The sequence below is a fragment of the Nycticebus coucang genome, chromosome 11 (genome assembly GCF_027406575.1).
Source record: "Nycticebus coucang isolate mNycCou1 chromosome 11, mNycCou1.pri, whole genome shotgun sequence".
In the NCBI taxonomy this organism is placed as follows: domain Eukaryota; kingdom Metazoa; phylum Chordata; class Mammalia; order Primates; family Lorisidae; genus Nycticebus; species Nycticebus coucang.
Window position 1 is genome coordinate 92,639,802 of NC_069790.1, and position 24,503 is coordinate 92,664,304.

General features: G+C 36.8%; 1 protein-coding gene across 4 annotated transcripts in view; it reads left to right on the forward strand.

The window, feature by feature from the left end:
• The window catches only part of CPED1 (cadherin like and PC-esterase domain containing 1), a 288,422-nt gene that overhangs the window by 101,779 nt on the left and 162,140 nt on the right, over positions 1 to 24,503 (forward strand). For all 4 annotated transcript variants that reach the window (XM_053608585.1, XM_053608586.1, XM_053608582.1 and 1 more), the window contains 2 exons: positions 15,136 to 15,268; positions 16,628 to 16,796. In XM_053608585.1, the coding sequence (XP_053464560.1) occupies positions 15,136 to 15,268; positions 16,628 to 16,796 (302 nt within the window). The remainder of the gene's footprint in view (positions 1 to 15,135; positions 15,269 to 16,627; positions 16,797 to 24,503) is intronic.

Below are 24,503 nucleotides of genomic sequence, written 5' to 3' on the forward strand. Positions count from 1 at the left end.
CTGCTTGGTCATTGCAGTGAAATCATAGGGCAAGAAAATTGAAGTAGTAGTCTAGACTCAGCATTTATTACCAAGGAAAATGTGCAGAACTCAAGGGTCTTATGTTGTCATGGTCAAAACATGGAGCTGTCCATGGAGAAAATTGTTTTTGTTGAATTGCATGACTTTGACACTTCCACTGAAAAAGAACAGAAAGGAGAGCTCTCATGGCTCACATTTACTGAGCACTCAGTAAGGATTTGATTGATTAGTTAGTTGGTGGAAAATGTATACAATTATGTCTTTAAAGCATGTGGTATGTCATTGATCTGGTCATTTTTATGGATCAAATTATGACCCCCACTTCCAATGGAACATGGAGTGCCTCTCATTTCCTATAACAAAGTTAAAGTACCCCCCCACCCCGAGTACTGTATCAAAATACCATGCTATTTGTATTTGTGGTTTGATGTACCCTTCTACTGTAACAACAGATAAAAACACTCTGAAACCATAGAGAATAAATATTATGTCAAATTATGAGTTGCCTGGCTTAAGGCTAGAATTATATAGTAATAATATCTGTATGTGTTTGGTGTTTCCATTTACTCAAAGATACTCTGACTAACGCTATTTGCATAAAATAAAGGTAAAAATTTATTTAAAAATTGATGTGTTCAGAGTATACAGATCCCAAATTATATTATTTAAGTTCTATTGTAGGTCTGAAACAACCCACGGAGTTTTGTCTGTGTCATATATTTGTTGATTAAGAGCTAGTTCTATTTTCATTTGTTTTGGTTGCTTGCAAAGAAGTCTCCCTCTAAACAAAATACAAAGACACAGACTTAAATATTGCAGTAACTCACTCAGTCCTAGACTTACTCCATCCATAGAAATCAGCACGGAATTCTGTTAAATAAGTGAATAGGAAATGAGCTGCTTTCTTGCATTACAGCAATGCTGAACTTGAGGAAAATCAAAAAAAAAAAAACAGAGTGTGACTTTACAGGCCATTTGGGAAAGATCTTTGTTTTATTTGGTCTTGTTTTTAAGGGAGTAATGTTAAATACCAGGTATTTAATAATGGCATAAAGGAGAATGCCTTTAAGGTAGGAACCTCTTTAGTGTTTTTGTTATTGTTGTTGTTGTTATTGCAGTTTTGGCCAGGGCCAGGTTCAAGCCCATCACCCTTGGTATATGGGGCCCTACTCATTGAGCCACAGGTGCCCCACAGGAACCTCTTAGTGTTAAATAAACTCAAAAAGAATAACATTTTTTGCTACATTTTGAGGTTTCCAAAGTTAGAAACAGGACTTGTAGGTCATAGAAAAAAATCATATTAAACTACTACAAATAGTGACTATTTAATGTTTTTTGAACATTGAATATATGCAAATGATTTGCAAAGCATTTTAAGAGAATTTCATATTTAATTCTGTCAGCATCCCTATAAGGTCAGTTCTTGTCATTATTACCATTTTACAATTATTATTATTCTCATTTTACAGATAAAAGTACTGAACTTAGAAAGTCATCATCATCTCTAAATAGGTATTCATTAATAGACAGGAATTTGTATTAATTAACAATAGATATAATTTACAATATTATTTGTAAAATGCTTTTGAAAAAAGTATTGGTTAACAACTTTTTACGATGAGCTGGACAAATTAGAAAATGTGTTTTTATTGGTTTCACTCAGTCTTCTCAGGTCCAGGCTCCATCTGTTTGGTAAATGACACGTAGGCCCCCAGACTTTTCAGGGATCCCTGTAAGGGGCAGCCTTCCTCTTGGCCATGTGCTGGTGATGTTTTCTCCTGTGGTTTCCTGCACACACCGTGGGTTCCAAGGGCTTAGCTGACTTGTTGGCCTTGGTTAGTTCACCTGCAGGTTTCAAGACCTTTCTGGGGCTACCTCTGTGCTGTGGTTCATTGCAGGGTCTAATATGGACGTAGTGTATCAAGCCCATCTAACAAGCACCGCCTCATAATGGGAGAGGAACCCAGACCCCGCCCATGTTACCTGCATTTCCTAGGTCTGAACAGTAGTGAACAACTCTAGCAAAGCTGCTTGGCATTTGGCTTGCTTATTCTTTTCATTTCTGTGCATATCTTTGGTTATTTGGGTAAGAAGAAATTGGAGCTCATTTATTAAGTACAGCTTTATTTGAGATTCTATATTAAGTGCCATCCTATGTGTGGCACTAGACTTTAAATGGAGGGGAAAAAAAACAAGAACAGAAAACAAAGAACCCTTGCCTTTCAGTCTGGCAAACTGAGAACAAACACCCTTTGATGCCCTCAAAATAACCCTCCTTTCTATGCCCATGAGTGATAAATCTTGTGCCCTAATTCTACCTCTGGATTTGTTTTCTCACATTTCATATGCTGCTTAAGAATAGAAGGTGGATGATGTTCCCCGAATATGCTTTTAATTATTTGCTTATTTTTGAATTAGAATCTCACTTTCTTGCCCCTGGTAGAGTAACATGGCACCATAGTTCATAGCAACCTCAAACTCCTGGGCCCAAGCAATCCTCTTGCCTCAGCCAGATGCCTGCAATACCACCCGGCTATTTTTTAGAGACAGGGTCTCACTCTTGCTCAGGCTAGTCTGGAATTCCTGAGCTCAGGCAATCCACCTGCCTGGGCCTCCCAGAGTGCTGGGATTACAGGCGTGAGCCACCATGCCTGGCCTCAAGTATGCTTTTGGAGGGTGGGTGCTTAAAGATGGCTCAACCATCTATCCACAAGGCTTATTGGGCCTCATACAAATAAAACAGCATCTGGTCAACCCTGTGGAGCACTCAGTTCACACAGGGACTGCATTTCAACTCTGGTCATTGGACCTTTGCTATTTATCTTCCCCATTAGATCATATATATGTATATATCATACACTAAAAATTATAGCTTTGCATCTGGAATCACAGAAAATTAGGACTGCAAATCCTAGATACTGTCTATTCATTCAGCAATTATTTGTTTAGCCCCTACTGTGCATTTTCATTATTATACAACGGAGGAAAGAGATTCAGTGATGAAGGGATTGTTCTCTTCTAGGAATTGGCAGACCTTGGGCTTTGCTTCCACTGTTTCCAAAGCACATGCCAAATCCCCACTGAGTGGTTTCAGGGTCACTTTTTGTCATTTCTGCTCACAGATGTTGTAGCCCTTGGAACCTTCTTCACAATAGTGCATTTAGCCACTCCTATTCACCTTCAATAGCCACCATGGTGTAGTGAAAGAAATATTAGGTTGAACATTATGAAACTGCTGGTATTTGATTGATATTCAAGCATTTTTTTATCTAACAAAAGGCAATTTTATATGGTTCAACCTAAGTCATTCACTGCTCCCACATACAAATGCTGTTTTTGAGATCAAAGCTAATACTATGTATTTTGGTCTCTTTTTCTGTATTTCACACACACACACACACACACACACACACACACACACACACACACACACACTAATTTTGTTTGTTTCTCCAGGACATGTGGCTAGTAAGGGCGAGATTGGGGCCAAAACTTGTATTATCCAAGCTCTGTGTATTGTCTGTGCTGTGTGAGCTCTGTTTGACCATTTAGATTCACTCCAGACCCTTCTCCAGGGAGCTTCCTCCATAGCCTGAATGCACAGGGCATCCCTGTCCCCTGGATCCTGGCAAGAGGACAGAACTTTGCGATATTTATCCCCTGGGCCCTCCTTCTTGGACCCTGGCTTAGAAGTGGCTGGATTACTCGACCCATAGCCACAGCTCCTCTGGGTGCCCTTTCCTACAGCCCTGCTTTTTGCCTGGTTCTGAAAACTTCTCCTTCCTGGGCCAGGGGTAGTAAGAGCTTTCCATTTCGTCAGCCCTGAAAACCTTCATATGTGCTTGTTAACAGTATCTTCTTTAACAGTCTCTTCAGTTGCCATCACTAACTTTCTACCAGAGCCCTGACTTACAGAGTTATACCTGGCTACAATTTTAGTTTGTGCATCTATGGATTTATACATGGTATAAATATAAATCTGAGGTTACATGCACACCTTTTATACCTGCAGCCTAAGTGCTAAAATTTGTAAATGCCCTCAAGTAAGAGGAACAATTAATATACCCATAAAAATTTTGTACTTCTCAAAAACTAATGGTTAGTTATTAAGTAAGTGCCATTATCTTCACTGGAAAATAAGAAAATATTGGCTAAATTTAGTTTTCTCATATGAAAATGCAGGACAATATTAAAGCATTTGTGCAGCATGTACTATGTGTATAATTATACTTTTACTGTTACTTTTCTATTATTAGTTATGGGACAAAACATTAAATCAAATACAATATAAAAGCTGGCAGCTAATTTTGCTCGTTCAAATGTTTTCCAGTGTTTGGCCTTTGACTGTTGTGTATATGTGTCACATATAAGGGAAAGGGGAAGTAACCAAATAAAATATTTTTAATTCATTAGAATACCATTTTGTTCTCTAACCACAGGCTGGCTTAACCTTCCACCCGCACCCCCACCAAATCAGCTCATTTCTAACACAAGCATTTACTGAGCACTTGTTTTATGCCAGCATAGTGTATCGTGCTCATGATGTGGAAAGTTCAGAAGATTTATGGGAATCACTTTCTGGATTCTAGAAGGCTCCTTGACAATGTCACAAGCCCATTAATTGTTGATTGGGAAGAACCAAAGTGAAAGCCCAGGTCTCCTAATTTTGGTTTAATCATCCTTTTTACAGAACTGCACCTCAAGAAACATACTGAGCCAACCAGATATTGTTGATAAAAGGCAGGAGAAAAACAGCTTTCATGCATCCCTAACAAATTGTTCTCTTTTACTCCAGCTGATCAGTAAAGTTACAGGCTTCAGCACTGTAAAATAAGCTACGAGTAGTCGATAAATAAACTACAGCACTATTTGCCATGTATTCCACGTCTCAATCTATTACCCATTCAGTCCTCAAGCTGTGGAGAAGGAAAGCCTTAAAGATTCACGCTGGGCCCTTCATATGTACTTACTTTCTAAAATTTTTAACAAGTACCAGTTAATGAAATTAGAAGGCTATTTGGAAAGACTATCTTTGTCATAAGGACACGTTTCCCAAATTCCTTCCAAAAATAGAAACCAATTTTAGTACTATTTGTAGCAGATTTCTCTTTTTGAGTGTGTGGGTGGGTTAAGAGAAAGGGAATAGGATTAAAAACACGGGCATCAGCCTGTTGCTGGAGCCCTTGATGGATATGCTGGAGGAAAGGTATGAGTTACTACAGACAAGCCTTTCACTCTGTTAAATAATAACCTAGGACCCTTAAAAGTTTTGATAATAATTTATGATAGTCCTATAAAATGCAGTTGCAGCTTTTTAAGTTATTAATGGGTCTGTATTCAAATGAAATGAAAATGATCTTAGATGTAAAGGAACAGCTAATTATAGACTTAAAAAAATTTTTTTTAAAGCATAAATAGTAACTGCTAAGCCTGGAGTAATATAATGGGAAGTCTAGAATTTACTGATATATATATGAATGTTCAGCATATATATATGTATATATCTATATCAGTAAATATATATATACATATATATATGAATGTTCAAATAAGAGGAGAATTCCTTCAATCAATTTTCTTTCTTTTTTTTTTTTTTTTTTATTGTTGGGGATTCATTGAGGGTACAATAAGCCAGGTTACACTGATTGCAATTGTTAGGTAAAGTCCCTCTTGCAATCATGTCTTGCCCCCATAAAGTGTGACACACACCAAGGCCCCACCCACCTCCCTCCTTCCCTCTTTCTGTTCCCCCCCCATAACCATAATTGTCATTAATTGTCCTCATATCAAAATTGAGTACATAGGATTCATGCTTCTCCATTCTTGTGATGCTTTACTAAGAATAATGTCTTCCACGTCCATCCAGGTTAATACGAAGGATGTAAAGTCTCCATTTTTTTTAATGGCTGAATAGTATTCCATGGTATACATAGACCACAGCTTGTTAATCCATTCCTGGGTTGGTGGGCATTTAGGCTGTTTCCACATTTTGGCGATTGTAAATTGAGCTGCAATAAACAGTCTAGTACAAGTGTCCTTATGATAAAAGGATTTCTTTCCTTCTGGGTAGATGCCCAGTAATGGGATTGCAGGATCAAATGGGAGGTCTAGCTTGAGTGCTTTGAGGTTTCTCCATACTTCCTTCCAGAAAGGTTGTACTAGTTTGCAGTCCCACCAGCAGTGTAAAAGTGTTCCCTTCTCTCCACATCCATGCCAGCATCTGCAGTTTTGAGATTTTGTGATGTGGGCCATTCTCACTGGGGTTAGATGATATCTCAGGGTTGTTTTGATTTGCATTTCTCTAATATATAGAGATGATGAACATTTTTTCATGTGTTTGTTAGCCATTCGTCTGTTGTCTTTAGAGAAAGTTCTATTCATGTCTCTTGTCCATTGGTATAAGGGATTGTTGGCTTTTTTCATGTGGATTAATTTGAGTTCTCTATAGATCCTAGTTATCAAGCTCTTGTCTGATTGAAAATATGCAAATATCCTTTCCCATTGTGTAGGTTGTCTCTTTGCTTTGGTTATTGTCTCCTTAGCTGTACAGAAGCTTTTCAGTTTAATGAAGTCCCATTTGTTTATTTTTGTTGTTGTTGCAATTGCCATGGCAGTCTTCATCATGAAGTCTTTCCCCAGGCCAATATCTTCCAGTGTTTTTCCTATGCTTTCTTGGAGGATTTTTATTGTTTCATGCCTTAAGTTTAAGTCCTTTATCCATCTTGAATCAATTTTTGTGAGTGGGGAAAGGTGTGGGTCCAGTTTCAGTCTTTTACATGTAGACATCCAGTTCTCCCAACACCATTTACTGAATAGGGAGTCTTTCCCCCAAGGTATGTTCTTGTTTGGTTTATCAAAGATTAGGTGGTTGTAAAATGTTAGTTTCATTTCTTGGTTTTCAATTCGATTCCAAGTGTCTATGTCTCTGTTTTTGTGCCAGTACCATGCTGTCTTGAGCACTATGGCTTTGTAGTACAGACTAAAATCTGGTATGCTGATGCCCCCAGCTTTATTTTTGTTACAGAGAACTGCCTTAGCTATACGGGGTTTTTTCCGGTTCCATACAAAACGCAGAATCATTTTCTCCAAATCTTGAAAGTACAATGTTGGTATTTTGATAGGAATGGCATTGAATAGGTAGATTGCTTTGGGAAGTATAGACATTTTAACAATTGTTGATTCTTCCCATCCATGAGCATGGTATGTTCTTCCATTTGTTAATATCCTCTGCTATTTCCTTTCTGAGGATTTCATAGTTTTCTTTATAGAGGTCCTTCACCTCCTTCGTTAGGTATATTCCTAGGTATTTCATTTTTTTTGAGACTATGGTGAAGGGAGTTGTGTCCTTAATTAGCTTCTCATCTTGACTGTTATTGGTGTACACAAAGGCTACTGACTTGTGGACATTGATTTTATATCCTGAAACATTACTGTATTTTTTGATGACTTCTAAGAGTCTTGTGGTTGAGTCTTTGGGGTTCTCTAAGTATAAGATCGTGTCATCAGCAAAGAGGGAGAGTTTGACCTCCTCTGCTCCCATTTGGATTCCCTTTATTTCCTTGTCTTGCCTAATTGTATTGGCTAGAACTTCCAGCACTACGTTGAATAGTAAAGGTGACAGAGGACAACCTTGTCTGGTTCCAGTTCTAAGAGGAAAAGCTTTCAGTTTTACTCCATTCAGTAAAATATTGGCTGTGTGTTTGTCATAGATAGCTTCAATCAGTTTTAGAAATGTGCCACCTATGCCTATACTCTTCAGTGTTCTAATTAGAAAAGGATGCTGGATTTTATCAAATGCTTTTTCTGCATCTATTGAGAGGATCATGTGATCTATATTTTTGCCTCTGTTAATATGGTGGATAACGTTTATGGACTTGCATATGTTAAACCAGCCTTGCATCCCTGGGATGAAGCCTACTTGATCATGATGAATGACTTCTTTGATGATAAGCTGTAATCTATTGGCTAGGATTTTGTTGAGAATTTTTCCATCTATATTCATGAGTGAGATTGGTCTGAAATTCTCCTTTTTGTTTGGGTCTTTTCCTGGTTTTGGTATCAGGGTGATGTTTGCTTCATAGAATGTGTTGGGGAAGATTCCTTCTTCCTCAATTTTTTGGAATAAATTCTGCAGTACAGGAATAAGCTCTTCCTTGAAGGTTTCATAGAATTCTGGAGTGAAGCCATCTGGACCAGGGCATTTTTTGGTTGGAAGAATTTTTATTGTTTCTTTGATCTCAGTGCTTGAAATTGGTCTGTTCAGGAGCTCTATTTCTTCCTGGCTGAGTCTAGGGAGAGGGTGTGATTCCAAATATTGATCCATTTCTTTCACATTGTCAAATTTCTGGGCATAGAGTTTCTGGTAGTATTCAGAGATGATCTCTTGTATCTCTGTGGGATCAGTTGTTATTTCCCCTTTATCATTTCTGATTGAGGTTACTAGAGATTTTACTTTTCTATTCCTCGTTAGTCTGTCCAATGGTTTATCTATTTTATTTATTTTTTCAAAAAACCAACTCCTTGTTTCATTAATTTTCTGAATGATTCTTTTGTTTTCAATTTCATTGATCTCTGATTTGATTTTGGATATTTCTTTTCTTCTACTGAGTTTAGGCTTAGATTGCTCTTCTTTTTCCAAATCCATAAGATGGCTTGTGAGATTGTTGATGCGCTCTCTTTCTGTTTTTCGAATGTAGGCATCTAAAGTGATGAATTTTCCTCTCAAAACTACTTTTGCAGTATCCCACAGGTTTTGGTAGCTTGTGTCTTCATTGTTGTTATGCTCAAGGAAGTTAATGATTTCCTGTTTTATTTCTTCCTTCACCCATCTGTTATTCAACAGAAGATTGTTTAGTTTCCATGCCTTTGGGTGGGGTCGAGCATTTTTGTTAGAGTTCCACCTTTAGTGCCTTATGATCTGAGAAGATACAAGGTAAAATTTCAATTCTTTTGATTCTGTTGATATTTGTTTTGTGTCCCAAGATATGATCAATTTTGGAGAATGTTCCATGGGGTGATGAGAAGAATGTATATTCTTTATCTTTGGGATGGAGTGTTCTATATGCGTCTATCAAGCACAGTTGTTCTAGGGTCTCATTTAAGTCTCTTATATCCTTGTTTAATTTCTGTTTAGAGGATCTGTCCAGCTCTGTAAGAGGAGTGTTAAGGTCCCCTGTTATTATGGTATTATCAGATATCATATTGCTCAGACTGAGTAAGGTCTGTTTCAAGAATCTGGGAGCATTTAAATTGGGTGCATAGATATTTAGAATTGAAATGTCTTCCTGTTGTATTTTTCCCTTGACCAATATAAAGTGACCATCTTTGTCTTTTTTGACTTTATTTGCTTTAAATCCACATGTATCTGAAAATAAGATACATGCAACTCCTCTTTTCTTCTGAATTCCATTTGCCTGAAAAATTGTCTTCCAACCCTTAACTTGGAGCTTTAATTTGTCTTTTGAAGCCAGGTGTGTTTCTTGCAGACAGCAAATGGATGGCTTGTGTTTTTTAATCCAGTCAACCAATCTATGTCTCTTCAGTGGGGAATTCAAGCCATTAACATTTATTGAGATAATTGATAAGTGTGGTAGTATTCTATTTGTCTTATTTTGTGAGAGTCCATTTCTTAGTTTTATCTTTTGCATCAGTGTGGAGGTTTGGTTCTGTCCTTTAATTTCTGAGTTCTTACTTTGCTGCTGATCCATTGTGGTGGTCAGTATGCAGAACAGGTTGAAGTATTTCCTGTAGAGCTGGTCTTGTTGTGGCAAATTTCCTCAATGTTTGTATATCCGTAAATGATTTGATTTCTCCGTCAATTTTGAAGCTTAGCTTAGCAGGGTACAGAATTCTGGGCTGGAAATTGTTCTGTTTAAGTAGATTAAAGGTAGATAACCATTGTCTTCTTGCTTGAAAAGTTTCATTAGAGAAGTCTGCGGTCAATCTGATGGATTTGCCCCTGTAGGTCAACTGGCGCTTACTCCTGGCAGCTTGCAGAATCTTTTCTTTTGTCTTTACTTTGGACAGGTTCATCACAATGTGTCTTGGAGAAGCTCGGTTAGAGTTGAGGCGACCTGGGCTCCAATAGCCCTCTGAAAGCAGTGTGTCAGAATCTTTGGTGATATTTGGGAAATTTTCTTTTATAATATTCTCTAGTATGGCTTCCATTGCTCTGGGGCATTCTTCTTCCCCTTCTGGAATTCCTATAACTCGTATGTTGGAACGCTTCATAAAGTCCCATAATTCTGACAGTGAACGTTCTCCTTTCTCTCTCTTCTTTTCTGCCTCTTTTACTATCTGAGTTATCTCAAAAACTTTGTCTTCTACCTCTGAAATTCTTTCTTCTGCATGGTCTAACCTGTTGCTGATACTTTCCATTGCATCTTTAAGTTCCCTGATTGACTGTTTCATTTCCTTCAGCTCTGCTATATCCTTTTTATATTCTTCATATCGTTCATCTCTGATTTGATTCTGTTTTTGGATTTCCTTTTGGTTATTTTCCACTTTATTGGCAGTTTCCTTCATTGTTTCCATCATTTCTTTCATTGTTTTCAACATGTGTATTCTAAATTCCCTTTCTGTCATTCCTAACATTTCTGTATAGGTGGAATCCTCTACAGTAGCTACTTCATGGTCCTTTGGCGGGGTTGTTCTGGACTGGTTCTTCATGTTGCCTGGAGTTTTATGTTGATTCTTCCTCATGGGTGATTTCTTTTATCTGTTTCCTTGCCCTAATTTTCCTTTCACTTCCTCTTGCTCTTTAAGTTCTCGTGCCTGTGGACTAAGGGTTACAGGACCAGAAGGGTGAGAAGGTTTAAGAGCAAAAAAGGGATGAAAGAAAGGAGGACCAAGTGATAAGGAAAAAAAAAGAAAAATAGAGAAAGGAGAGGGGGTGGGTAAAAGAAATATTGACAAAAAGAAGAGAGGCACAGAAAGAGGGAGACAGAGCAATATAGGTGTACAGTAGGGTACTTTGATACAACCTTAAAAAACAAACCACCTTCTGGGGGTCCCCAGTTGGGTGGTTCCCTTGAGGTCAGCAGCTCTTTGCTAACCTGATCAGACACAGTACCCCACCTCCACCAAGTACGGAGGAAAGACAAAAATGCTATAAATCAAACCAAAACAAGCAAACAGAAAACTTTACGGGATAAAATTGGCTGGAAAAACCAAATAATAGCGGTAGAAACACTAACAAAAATGAAGTTCTAATTATTGAAATAGGCAGCAATGGGAAATTATAATTAAACTAGAAAAATTGAGAAAGAAAAAGGATCTGTATGGAAAAGGTTGAACTTAAAAAACAAAACAACAATCCACAACATCAAAATAAACAAAAAAAAACAAGCAAACCAAAAAAAAAAAAAAAAAAAAACCACAACCAAAAACAAAGCAGTATGTATATGTTATTGAATTTTGTCTGGGCAACACGTGGTCTTCTGGGGTATGAGATGTTAATCACAGTTCTGATACGACTGGAGGCTGCTAGTTTCTCAAACCTCAGCAGGTAGACACCCTAAATCTCTCTTCAGCCCACTTAAAAGGCACTTTGGGGTGGCGCCTGTGGCTCAAGGAGTAGGGCGCCGGTCCCATATGCCGGAGGTGGCGGGTTCAAACCCAGCCCCGGCCAAAAATCACAAAAAAAAAAAAAAAAAAAAGGCACTTTGAACTTGTTCACTTACTGAGCAGAAGCTTTCTCAGGGAAGTGCTTGTCGCTGGAATCACTGCTGAAGTGGCTATCCACTTACCCTGTGTGTCAAAACTGGTCTCCCGAGGGTTAGGGCTGCAAGGCGGCTCAGACCCCGCCCTTAGGCTACTTGGTCGCTGGGTTACCAGCTCCCACCCAATTCCAGCTCTGCGACCCTGAGGGCAGAGCTTGCCGGGGTAGATCGCTCACAATGTCTGCCTGTGACCCAGAGCCAAACACTATTAGCTCCGTCTGGCTCAGTGGCTCAGACTGGGGCCCTAGCCAAAGGCCAAAGTTCTCCGCACTCCTGCTCAGGCTCTCCCCAAGGCAGTTCAGCTGAGTGCCAAGTCCAAAGACACCAAAACAGTTCACAGGTAAGGCCTTTCTGGTTTGCAGTCTAGCTGCTACTGAACTTACAGTTGCGGGCGGGTTTAGACGGATTGAACACACACGACCACTTGCCGGTTTTCCACTGTTTTAGTCCTCCTCTTGGGGTCCAGAAGTCTCTCGCTGACTCCCTGTATCCTCTCAGGGGTGATGATAGGCAGATCCCACCAGCCAGAGATGCCTGGAGTCCTATATCCCCAGACTCATGGTGCCCAGGTGCAAGGAAGCTGTTACTCGGCTGCCATCTTGCTCCGCCCTCCTCTCAATCAATTTTCAATTCCATTGTTCAACCACAGTTTCAGGGATTGAAGTGAAAATCTGACATATTCTTGGCAATACCTTTATTGGACTCCTTCAAGTTCATGTAAAAACCTCCTCCACTCGAACTAGCCCAGGAAAAAGTAACATCTAATTGTTTATTCTTTTGACATACTTTTTGACTACTTTCTTAAAACTGTTTAGATACTATCCTGGCAAAACAATTAATAGGTCTAGCTTCTTCAGAGTCATCTGTGCTTGGCCTCAATTAGATGCTATGCTTTTTGGCAGCAAGGTAAAAGAGAAATCAGAGTAAATTATACTGTTCTCATAGTGCAGAAAAAAATGACTACACATCAGCTCTTCTGGAGAAACAAATTTTTTCCTAGTAATAAATCCTAAAACGTAGGTCTATTCAAGGGAAATTTTAATTAAGAACACTTATTTTTCTTACTATAAATTTAAAATATTATGCAGGGCATCCATAAAGTTCACATGCCGTTCAAAATAGTTGTCTATTTCATGTTCAACTTCTTAAAAATTGTGATTCCCAAGAAAGAAAATTAACTTAATGGTTTTTCATTTGTTGCCTTTAGAAACAAATCAATTTGAATATTTCCTTTATTATGATGTATTAGAGCTTTATTAATAGAGAAGCCTGACACGTAAGTTATCATTTTTTTTACTACTGTATATGTTTAGGGCATTCAACATGATGTTTATTCAACATGATAACTACAGTCAAGAAAATTAACATATACATCACCTCACACGATTGCCATTTTGTCGTGGTCGTTAGCAGAGTTTCAGCACAATATTGCTAACCCTACAGCCCTGGTACGGCTACACATTGGATCTCTACACCTGCTCATCCTGCATAATTGCAAGTTTGTATCCCTGGACCTACCACTTCCCATTTTGGTCCGCTGCACCATTCCTTGTTCCTGGTGTAGCACCATTTTATTCTCTTGTAAATACTCAGCATTTTTTATATGATACAAAGACGTGAGATCAGGCCATGTTTTTCTTTCCGTGTCTGGCTTATTTCACTTAACATGCTTGCCTCCAGATTCATCATGTTATCACAAATGGCAACATCTTCTTCTTTTGTAAGACAGATGAATAGATAGATTGCACATTATCTCTACCCATTCATCTCTGTTGTTTCTGTATCTTGGCCATTGTGAAGAATGCTGCAATGAGTTCATACAAGTTATCATTTTTTGCAGCAAGAACATACTGTGCTAAATAATGAAATATGGGAATACATTGAACAGCTTGACTTCTGCTGACTTTTACTTAAGAGTGTGAAGTGTTTTAAACTCGACTATGTTGGGACTTATGAAGTATGCACAAGGGTGGGGAAATAATTTAAAAGCTCCGTTCCATTTTGAGATCTAGATAAATTATATAATTAAAAAATAAAGCACTGTAACCTGGGAGTAAGAAAGCAACAACTCTCAAACACTATTCGAGAAAGTAGAAATTAGGGGGCAACCTTTTGGAAGGCAATTTGGCAACCTCTAACAAATTTACAGCGCACTTACATTGACCTGACTGTTATGTAAACTGATAAGAATGTGCCCATAGATAAGTTTGTACAAGGACACCAAAATAGTTGTATAAGAGCACTCATTGCAGTATTTTCAAAACAGCAAAAGGAAAACATTACAAAACTAATCTAAATATGTAACAATAGGGAATGGCTGAATCAAAAGTATATTCATTTAATGTAACATCCTAAGCCATTTACAAAGTTTGTATGGAGTAATTCTGAACATGCTGATATCGAAAGGACTCCAGGATGGATCTGGAGGTAAATAAGCCAGACGTAGACTATTATAATGTCTTTTTGGATAATTTAAGAAATAAGAATACAACATGTATAGGTTTACGTACAGACATTGCTATTTATATCAATTATGTCAACTTTCATATTTAAGAAGCATATGCATTTGACCCACTGTTTTATCTGGATTTCAAAAGTTGATATGTAAGCATTGGTTTTGGGTGGGTAGAGGTCCTATATGGGGGTGGATTGGAGGATGCTCTTTCTTTACATTTGATAGCTTTCTGTCAATTTTTATTTTTTTAACTATGTACATTCAATACTTTAGTGTTTTAAATATATCAATAAGAGTGCTCTTAAGTAAGTCACTATTCTTTACACACTTAAAAAATTCAATAGTTATCATTTTACAAGATAATATTAAGACACTATCGTTGAGATTCCCAAGAGTGTAAAACATGACAAACTTTAGCATGTGAGTATTGTATTGTCAGGAAATCAACTCAATTTTTCTATGTAATACTCTCATCCCAAACAAAAATCCACTCCCGCAGCCACACTCCCTCATTGAGAGTGCATCCCTTACTGTGTGCGGACTAGATCAGGTTAGGGTAGGACAGTTAGAGACACCACATCTACCTTCCCTTCTGAGCAAGAAAATTTGAAATCAGTTATTATAATTATTTTCCCACCCTGTGGTAAGAGAACATGCAAGAAAAACAAAGCCCTCTTTAAACATGCATTCATTTAATGGATCCGATTTTGATTCAGAAAGGGAAGAAAAATCATTGCATATTTCTCGTGGACCCTTTAACATAAATAGCATGCTCTTATTTTTGAAGCAATTCCAAGAAGAAACACAGCTATGGTGCATCTTAGAATGGTACAGGCGATTGCACTAATGTACACAACTATGATTTAACAATAAAAAAAATTAATTTAAAGAAAAGAAACAATAAGAATAACTATTTTCTGCTCTTTTGAATCTTTTCAGAATTGCAACTTCCTGTGAGTCCCTCTGTATGTCTGAAACAGGGAATACAGTTAAAGCCGAGTACTTCAGGTCACCTTTTAAAAACGGTGAAGCCACATATCTGGAAACCAGGGAACTGGAGACGTGAACAGCTGTAAGCTCATAATTTTGAATTGTTATAACCAGCATGCGTTTTAGGAGACAGCTAATAAGACAAAAGCACAGAACAGATCAGGGCAGGGGAGCAGGAGTGTTGTTATGTATTTGAATTATTAGTTTCCATTACATAAATTTTCAGCTATCCTTTCTTAATAAAGAAAGCCATCATTGACTTTCTTCTAGATTAATTCAAACCTCACTTGCTATAGAATAAACATTTGGGTAAATTGGACTCTTCATCTAGTAGGTTACATTAATGGAAATTGAATTTAAAACCTTGACAATGTGAAACTATAAAATTTTAACTTCCATTTTACACTCAAATGACATTGCCTTTGCCTATGAGTATGGTCGAATGCATTTTTTCTAGCTATTAAGTTTTTTTTTTTATGGCTCCTAGGATCTAAGAAAGCATCTGCTGTATATGAGTTTATCCAGGTTACTTCTAGGGGAAGGATGGTAGAATGTAAATTATAATGAAAAATTAAGATATTTTAATTATCTTATCCAAGACACAAATGAGTTTGTTGCCTATAATTTTCTAATTATTAAGTAGTATTTAAGCAGTCAATAGTATTTATTGAAGAATCATGCTAATCTTGTGCTTACCTAAACTTTAAAAAGTAAAATTGTGCCATCCTTCATTGATCAAACTTAAATATTTAGCATATAAAAACATGGCACAAAAAAGCAAATGGCTACACATTTTAGTATAATTTCGGATGAAAGCATATTCGCTTCATCCCAAAACATTACACTAGTATTAATTTTCCTTTGTATACTAAAATGTTTTCTTGATACTTCATCCCCGCGTTGACTCTTAATTATCTGTGATAAGTGGTATTAGCAAAGATTGATCTGGTTGGGAAAGTATTTTGGCCTATTTTTGGTAACCTGTGAAAGCCTTAATATGTTTTCATGGAGAGGAAAAGATGGAGCAAAGGTAGGCGGGAGCAAAAAAAGGTTTGAGAAAGCATTTCGCTGTTTACAAACTGTAATTCTATCACTTTTGATGTAATTGCAATGGGACCATGGGTCATGGGTAATGTAACTGATAAAATTTTTAAAGAAACTTTAAATCTTATTCTATCATTCTACCTTTTTTTCTTTTTAAAAATGTTTTGATTAAATCTGCCAGAGTAAACTGTTACCAATTTTTCCCCCCCTCTCTGCACCTATACATCCCCCTGGTCGTGATCTATTATAATTAGCAGCTTAAATTGTTTAAGGAAACACACAGTGAAGGCTGGGGTCCAGCAAAGGATAGTAGGAGTTTATGAGCTTTTAGGTAATTTGTAAATGACATACACAATGCTAAATTATGAAACATTAATTATGTTATTTTCTTTTGTAGGAATCAAACAACAGTCCTAGCTCTACATGAAACAATCTTTAGAGCTGAAGATCTATCTGTGATTCTTAAAGCATATGTGCTGGTGACATCTTTAACCCCTTTGCGTGCGTTTATTCATTCAACTGGCACGGTTTGGAACCTACCAAAGAAAAAACGCTTCACTGTCAAGGTACAGACTGTTGAAACTGTTTTTGCACAGAAAGTACACTGAATATAAGTAAAGTGAGTTAGGTTGCTGTTCTCTGACTTTTAATGGTTATCAAATCTCATCGAACAAACATTGCATCTTTTTATTGCTGCAAGCAGAAATTTTCATTTAATAGGTGCTGGTTCAAAAAGGAGATGGAAGCAGCTTAAATCACTAGGGATCACAAAGGCTACTTTTTTTTTTTTCTCAATGCATCATTATAGTTCAACTCTTCGACCTCTTACAGAGCTAGTTCTTGGTCATACTATTTTTTTTTTTTTAATTTACTTTCCACTTATCCAGGAAGCAAATGAAAATGATTTAATTTTTCCCTATGCCTTTTACTTCAACCTTAGGAAGCAGCATGCCTACTTCATTACCCCAGTCAATATGGAGTATTCGTTGAGTGAAACATAAAGCTCTCAAGAGTTCCTAATATTGCAAGCCATGACATAAATGATAATGAGGAAGTTTCCAGGGAAGAGCTTAATAATAACCCCAAAAGTTTAGTTATAAAAGGTAGCTTAGGTTAACTCAGTTGAAACTGATGTCTAGTGACAATATATTTGATACATTTTAAAGAATTTTGATTTTACAGAAATAACTTCAAAGTACAGATAAAAGGAAATATGAAGAAATTGAAAGAATGAACAATTGCTTCCCATAGCTTCAAGAGACTCAAAAGGGACCAAACTCGATTTTTTTTTTCAGAATTTATCTTACGTATATTGCATTTTGAATTCTAGAAAGTCTTCTTTTCAATAGTGAAAAATTTTCAAATGGTCCATTTAAATGTTATCAATTAAAAATACATCACATTATATTGTATTAGAGATGTTCTCTTTTCCTAACATTTTTATATGCAGCACTGTGTAGTTTCAAGAAGGAACTATCCATGTTGTTATTTGTACGTCATCTGTGTTATTTTTTACTGATGTACGAAATTCCATGGTGTGTATTTTGTTATAGCTTACCTACCCGCTCCTTTATGCTGGTAGGTCCAACGCTTAACCAAGCAATTCTTCGAATATTAGAATATTTATATATAATCCCTTATGAATCTGTGTAAGACTTTCCAGAGAATATATAGCCAACAGTGGAATTTCTGGTCACAGCATATGGTTTTATTTGATGGAATTAAATCATGTCAGCTTTATTTCCAAAAAGCCTGCATCCATTGGTCCCATTATTGAAGTTTCCGTATTCCCAAAACTGGGCCATCATTGGGCCTTTTGCTGCTTCCTAATTTTGTCACCCTCCTAGGCAAAATGGGTATTTTATTCTTGCAAATAGCACGATCTGTCAACTTTAGTCACAATATCCTTCATTGATCAAAAACCTTCGACTGATTAATCAAATTAATTTTTCTTCATTGTGCTTTGGGATTTAGTTTCAGTAATTTTTTTTATCTCTAGATCACAAAAATATGCTTTTCCATTATCTTTTAATTTTTCCTATTAAAGTACTTTCTTCAAGAAGAGTTCACCTTTGATCCTTTTTTCCCCCCTAAATAAATGGTCAACCAATTCCTCATCATTTCCCATGAATCAGATATTATCATTGTTGTGTGTGTAAATTTTCATATGGACATGAAGCTGCTGTTGAGTTCTGCTGTTTCAGGGAGCCCACTCGTTGATCTCTTGGCAGTCTAAGTTTGCCTTAATACCCCACAGAGGAGGTTCATCTTCTTTACTTCTCATTTTCTAGATTAAGTTAAGTATCTATTGTAGATATCTATTTCCTCATAAACATTTTAGGATATCAAATTAGTTAGGGCATTGCAGAGAAACAGAACTAATAGGAGATGTAGGATATATAAAAGGAGATTGACTGTAGGAACTAACAGAATTGTGAAGGCTGAAAAGTTCCCTGCTATGCCGTCTGCAGCTGGAGACCCAGGAAAGCTGGGGGTGCAATTTACTGTGAGTCCAAAGGCCTGAGAACCAGGAGAGCCAGTAAGTTTCTGAAGGCAGGGGAGGATAGACGTCTTAGTTCAAGAAGAAGGCAAATTGTTAGGATTTATTCCTGTCATTTTATTTTTTATTTAGGAAGCATTCCTTTCTTTTATCGTAAACTATCTTTTCCCAGTTTTCACTGTAAAGCTCAAATATTCTTCTATAACTCTAAAAGTTGTGTATTCTTTAATACAGTGTATTGTACTTGATCATCATTAATTGAAAACATACACTCATGCATATTTTCTCCCATTGATTTCTTAAATTTTCAATATCTCTAGCTGCTCTTCCACTCTGCCCTCTCAGACATCCTTTGGTCTTTACGTTGTTTCCCCAAATCTCATTATCACAATGTAGATTTTTAGTTGTGTTGAAATAATCATTTCCCCCTCTTTTTTTGAGGGGGAAATCTTTAAAAAATGAAAATAAAAACAAACCCACCACCCACAACATTTTATCAAGGAACTTATTACTCTCACTTCCCCAAACTTTTCCAATATCCTCCTGGATTTGTTTCTTTTTTTCCCCTTTCCAATGGATTTGTTTCCATTTAGACTTGAAGTTTTAACCTTTCTTTTTGGGGAATTTGTTTTCATTATTTCTTGAAATATTTTTGCTTGCTCATTTTTTTTCTTTCTTCTGTTGTTCAGATTTTGACCCTTCATATTATTTGTAATTTTTTGTATATTTTACTATGTATTTTCTGTCTCTTTATCTGCTTTCTGGAAACATTTCTGTTTTCTGAGACAGATCTTCTAAAACATGAAATCCTTCTCATACTATATCATTCTTACTATCTATCTCATTTGTGGGTTTCTGTATTTCAGTTATTTATTTTATTATTATTATTATCTTTTTTTTTTTTTTTTTTTGCAGTTTTTGGCTGGGGCTGGGTTTGAACCCTCCACCTCCAGCATATGGGGCTGGTGCCCTACTCCTTTGAGCCACAGGTGTCACCCATTTCAGTTATTTATTTAATGCTATATGTATTATTTGAATGCTGTTCCCCCTTAACTTATAAACTATATACATTTTTATTTATATCTATTGATTTCTTACTGTACTTACTGTTATTTGAATATCATCTTTTTCATATTTCATTCTAGTACAATCTTCCATTATTTCCTTGGGTATATCAATCACACTTAAATTCCTGTGTATCAGTTATAGCTGTATGATATATAGAGTTGAGTTTGTTGTCCTTCTTTGAAGTAGCTGTACCTTTCATATATCCATTGACATTTGTCTTTTGAGCTTAAATCCTTCTGCAGCCTGAATAGCATTTGGAGAAAGCCAGTCCTCCTAGGTGAATCCCAGGAGAGGGGAGAGAATGAGATGGAGGCCCTGTGATGCCACCTCTTGTCACTTCTCTATGCTGCCAAGTAACTTCCCTGGTCTGAATTTCACCCTCTAGGCTTTTAGAAAGGAAAGTTCTTGAGAACATATTCATCCCTTGTACAGGGTATCGCAAAAATTGCCCAAAAGTCACTGTACGTAGGAAAAATGGGAAATTGTAGCTGAATGTACCTTTATTTACAAAACATTCATTACAAAATTTTACCAAATATTCTTTATGCGTTGGCCAGCTCTTTGTAAAATTTTGTAATGAATATTTTGTAAATAAAGGTACATTTAGCTACAATTTCCCGTTTTCCCTCTGTACGGCAACTTTATGGGTGACCTTGGGGATAGCCTGTAGTCCATCAGGCCTAGAGTTTGAAAGACAATAGGATGGAGGAGAGAATGCCAGGTCTGAAGGTAACCCCACACTTCTCATCCACTCCTCCCCAGAACAGGAGATTATTCCCAAGACATTCAGCAACTGGATCCCAGACATGGGCTTAACACCCTTAACAAGAAGAAAACAGGCAGTGATTGTCCTAGGGGAACACAGGGGAGCTTTAAGGGGAAAACTGAAAGACTTCCCTTCAGCCTGGCCTCTCAAGTACCCCCTCCCCAAACCACAGTCTTCCCTGGCCATGGCCAGCACTGGTTAAGCTAGTTGAGAAAGGCTTTCAGAATTCCTTCCATACAGGTTTTATTATTTATTATTCTGTTATCAAATTCATGCTTCAATCTCATTTCACCTGTGCTACTTTCCCATCTTAACAGGAAACTGAAACTCTTAGGTATTCTGAGTAAATTGTTTAAAGTACTTTTCCTTTTGTGTTTATTTAAGTGCTACTTTCTCTTCCCAGGTAGAAATGACAAGCTTTTTATGATAGCTTTTATTTATGCATTTCCTGAAGATGCATCATGAAATAAGACAGCTTTTTGCACTTTGGTTTTCTTTAGATTTTCATGCTTTATTCCCTGTTTTGTTTCTTATTCATATTTTTTGTCGTGTCTGCAGGGCAGACGCAAGCCATAGCTGTAGCAGGGGAAAGCAGGCAGTGTTTGTCATTTGCATCCTCACCTTGGGGTTTATCTTTTCAAGATCTCCCCTGATTATTCTGGACAAAACTGTTATCTGCTCTAGAGGGCCGTCGTGCAGCTTCCTGGGTTAGTGTGTAGGAGAGTAATCATCTTCATTAGGTTAAAGTTAGGCTTGGAGACACGGGTACATTTCAGAAAACAAGGGGATACTATTTACCCTTCAAGTGAACTACTTAATACTTCATTTAAAACAAATAGATTATAACTCACCTGCTAAATCACTTAACCATGCTCCAAAATACTTCTTCCTCCTGGTATTTTTAGATGTGAAAAAATACACAGAAACTTCTCCATGCTAATGTGGAGGACAAGACCAAAATCCACTTTAAATTCTAACTGTTATGCCAGCTTGTTGTTAAACACTGTTCTTAAATTCCAAATAACATAATTTGTGTGTGTGTTACGTGTATGAGTCCTGAAATCAATAGGTAACTTCCCTGGGTAAATCCGTAGTGATTCATGCACCTTGCGGTGAGGCAAGCCCACTGAAGCGGTTCATCAGTGTCCGTTTATAGAATATTCTGGCCACCAAAGGAGGTGTGAAAGCGATGACAGGTATAATGAGAGCTCCTTTATTCCCCAGTATGTCTGCTGCTAAGATACTTGGTCAGTTAAAGCTCTGGATACAGTTGAAAAATGTCAAGAAATGAAAATTTGAGAAATAATGGAAGATATAAGCTTTATAAGCTATATTTTTAAATAAAAATCTCCTGTGGAATGAAAATACATATTTTAAAATGTAATCATTAGATTTTCGAAAGGTTGTACAAACCTATAAATGAGGAGAAGCTGCAAAAAGGAAAAGAAAATGAATTGTAGGCGCAATGTTAGAAAATTAGAAAACAAAAGGAAATTAATGGCAAGTGCGATATTTTCTTACGATATCCTTTGATCTGATTTTAAAACAACCATATTTGCTATTGCTGAGGCAATATCATCTTCTTGATGAAATAAAAAATCAATTTTAAACAATATTTTATTTAAAATGTCTTCCCCTATGAAGTTCTCAACATAATGACAAAACACTTTAGTTCTATCTGTGAATTCAAGAGTAGAACATTTCCACAACTGTTCTACCTATAACTTTGGTCACATGTATTTATGTCTGTATTTACATACGGGTCATATGGATAAACTACAAGAAATTTCATAAATTTCAATTTGATTGTTAGAGTAAAACGTTATAAGTTATCCCTTCACCCATTGTCAACCACCAAATAAGAAGTCACATGATAGAGAAGAAACTCTAATATATGGAACTTTTTTATGATGTCTGGAGATTTTTTTATACCCGTGACCATAGCTGTGATCATTCACAGCTGACAATATATTGCTGACGGGATTTGTGACTTCTGGCAGAAAAGCTTGTCAAAAGCCTTCCTATGTCTAGTCAAGACATAAATTAATTCACTGTTTGATCAGCCACCCCATGTTGGAAGACATTACGTTTGTTGATACTAAGTACTTGAATAATATCAGATATAAAGTTACATGAAGATGATTCCTTGCCTATAATCGGTTCTTGATTAATTTCCCTTGGATTGAATGGAATCAAAGGTCATTTTAAAAAATTTAACTGTATGAAGAAATTGCCTGAATCTACCTGATCCCTAACTGCTCTAAGCCAGCCACTCTATTTTGCAATGATAAATAAATGACATATAGGTGATAATTCCCTTTCTGGTAAAGGGAATAAAAAGATGTTTATTTTATTAGTGGCAGGGCCACTATGATGGAAAAGGAGAAAACCTGGGACACTGCAGCCTTTTCTCAAGTCCGTCTCTGAGTCAAGCTCCTGCCCACTCTGTGGCTCCACCTCACCAGCTTCCACCCCTACCGCATTGACTTGGGGGGACTGACAATCCTTCCCTCGCCAGTGCCTGCAGTTCTCTTTCAAATCAATACAATCCACAAATGCGTGCAGAGGCGAATGGAAAACCCTGGAAAAGAGGGAAACGTTGTTATTTACAAGGTCTCTCTTAAAAAGATGCATGTGTCTCTTACTCATTTGGCAAACATGACACAATTGCACAGATGCAGTTTCCTCATTTGTTGTCAGTCTTGATACAGAACCTTTGATAATGTCAGCTGAGATAGCTCATCTACTCCCAGGGTAAAAAGGAAGCAGCTATAAGGTGACAGTATGGGTTTTCAACCTTAGGAAGTGTTCTTCTCCTGATCTTCACTTTATGTCTAAAACTGCAGGCTGCTGTGAGGCAGGCCTTGTAAAAGACTTTTTCACTGAGCATCTGGCCCTTCAGTAGGCCTGGGAGATTTATGTCAGCTGGAGAAAGAATGTGAATAAAAGTCGGCTGCTGAGAGTTTGTAAAAAGAGTTGATGTATTACTTAACCTACTTTTGCTCAGATTAAATTTAAAAATTGCACCAGGGTGTTCATTTTAAAGTATAATTTTATATAACTAGAAATTATAGGTAACCAGCGTGTCATTAAACTGTGACCAAAGCTAACTTAGTGTAAAAACTACAAAATAACACTTATCCAATCAGCCCACATGGGTGTTAGATATTATTTCAAATAATTGCTCTAGAGAAAGAATGACTGTTTTGTAACTGCAAGTGATTTTAAAGTGCCTCGATTTAAAATAATTTTATTATTTTTCATTAATGCTCTTGATGACAACTTCATCTTTTTTTTTTTTTTTTTTTTTGCAGTTTTTGGCTGGGGCTAGGTTTGAACCCACCACCTCTGGTATATGGGTCCAGCGCCCTACTCCTTTGAGCCTCAGGTGCCTCCCAACCACTTCATCTTTTTTAAAAAAAAAAAATTCACTCATTCATTCATTATCAACTTTGTTCCATAAAATATTTGTGAGGTTATTTTGTACATTTATTAATTCTTAAGGCTAAACTTGGATTATTACCCTGAATGGAGAAAATTAATCATTAATAAATGGTCATGTTCATTTGGGAAAAAATGATTGTTTAAGCACCTAAGTCTAAGCTTCAGAAGGCAAGCAATATGTCTGTGTTTCCAGAGCCCTACAGAGTGGCTGGAGCATGGCGGACATTCAAAAATGTTTATCTATGAATGCCTACCATCCTCCTTTTAATTAAAAGTACCTTATTAATAACAATTTTTAAAAACTGTCATTTTGGGAAAACATGATTTAAGAGTATATTCTACAGCAGAAGACAGTATGATGAATTTACATGTTCCATCTTTGTTAATTCAAACATTATATCTTCTGAAATAATATAATGAACTCACTGATACATGCAAATACAATTAATTGATATATATATATATATATGCTTTATATACAGGAGTACCTCTGTA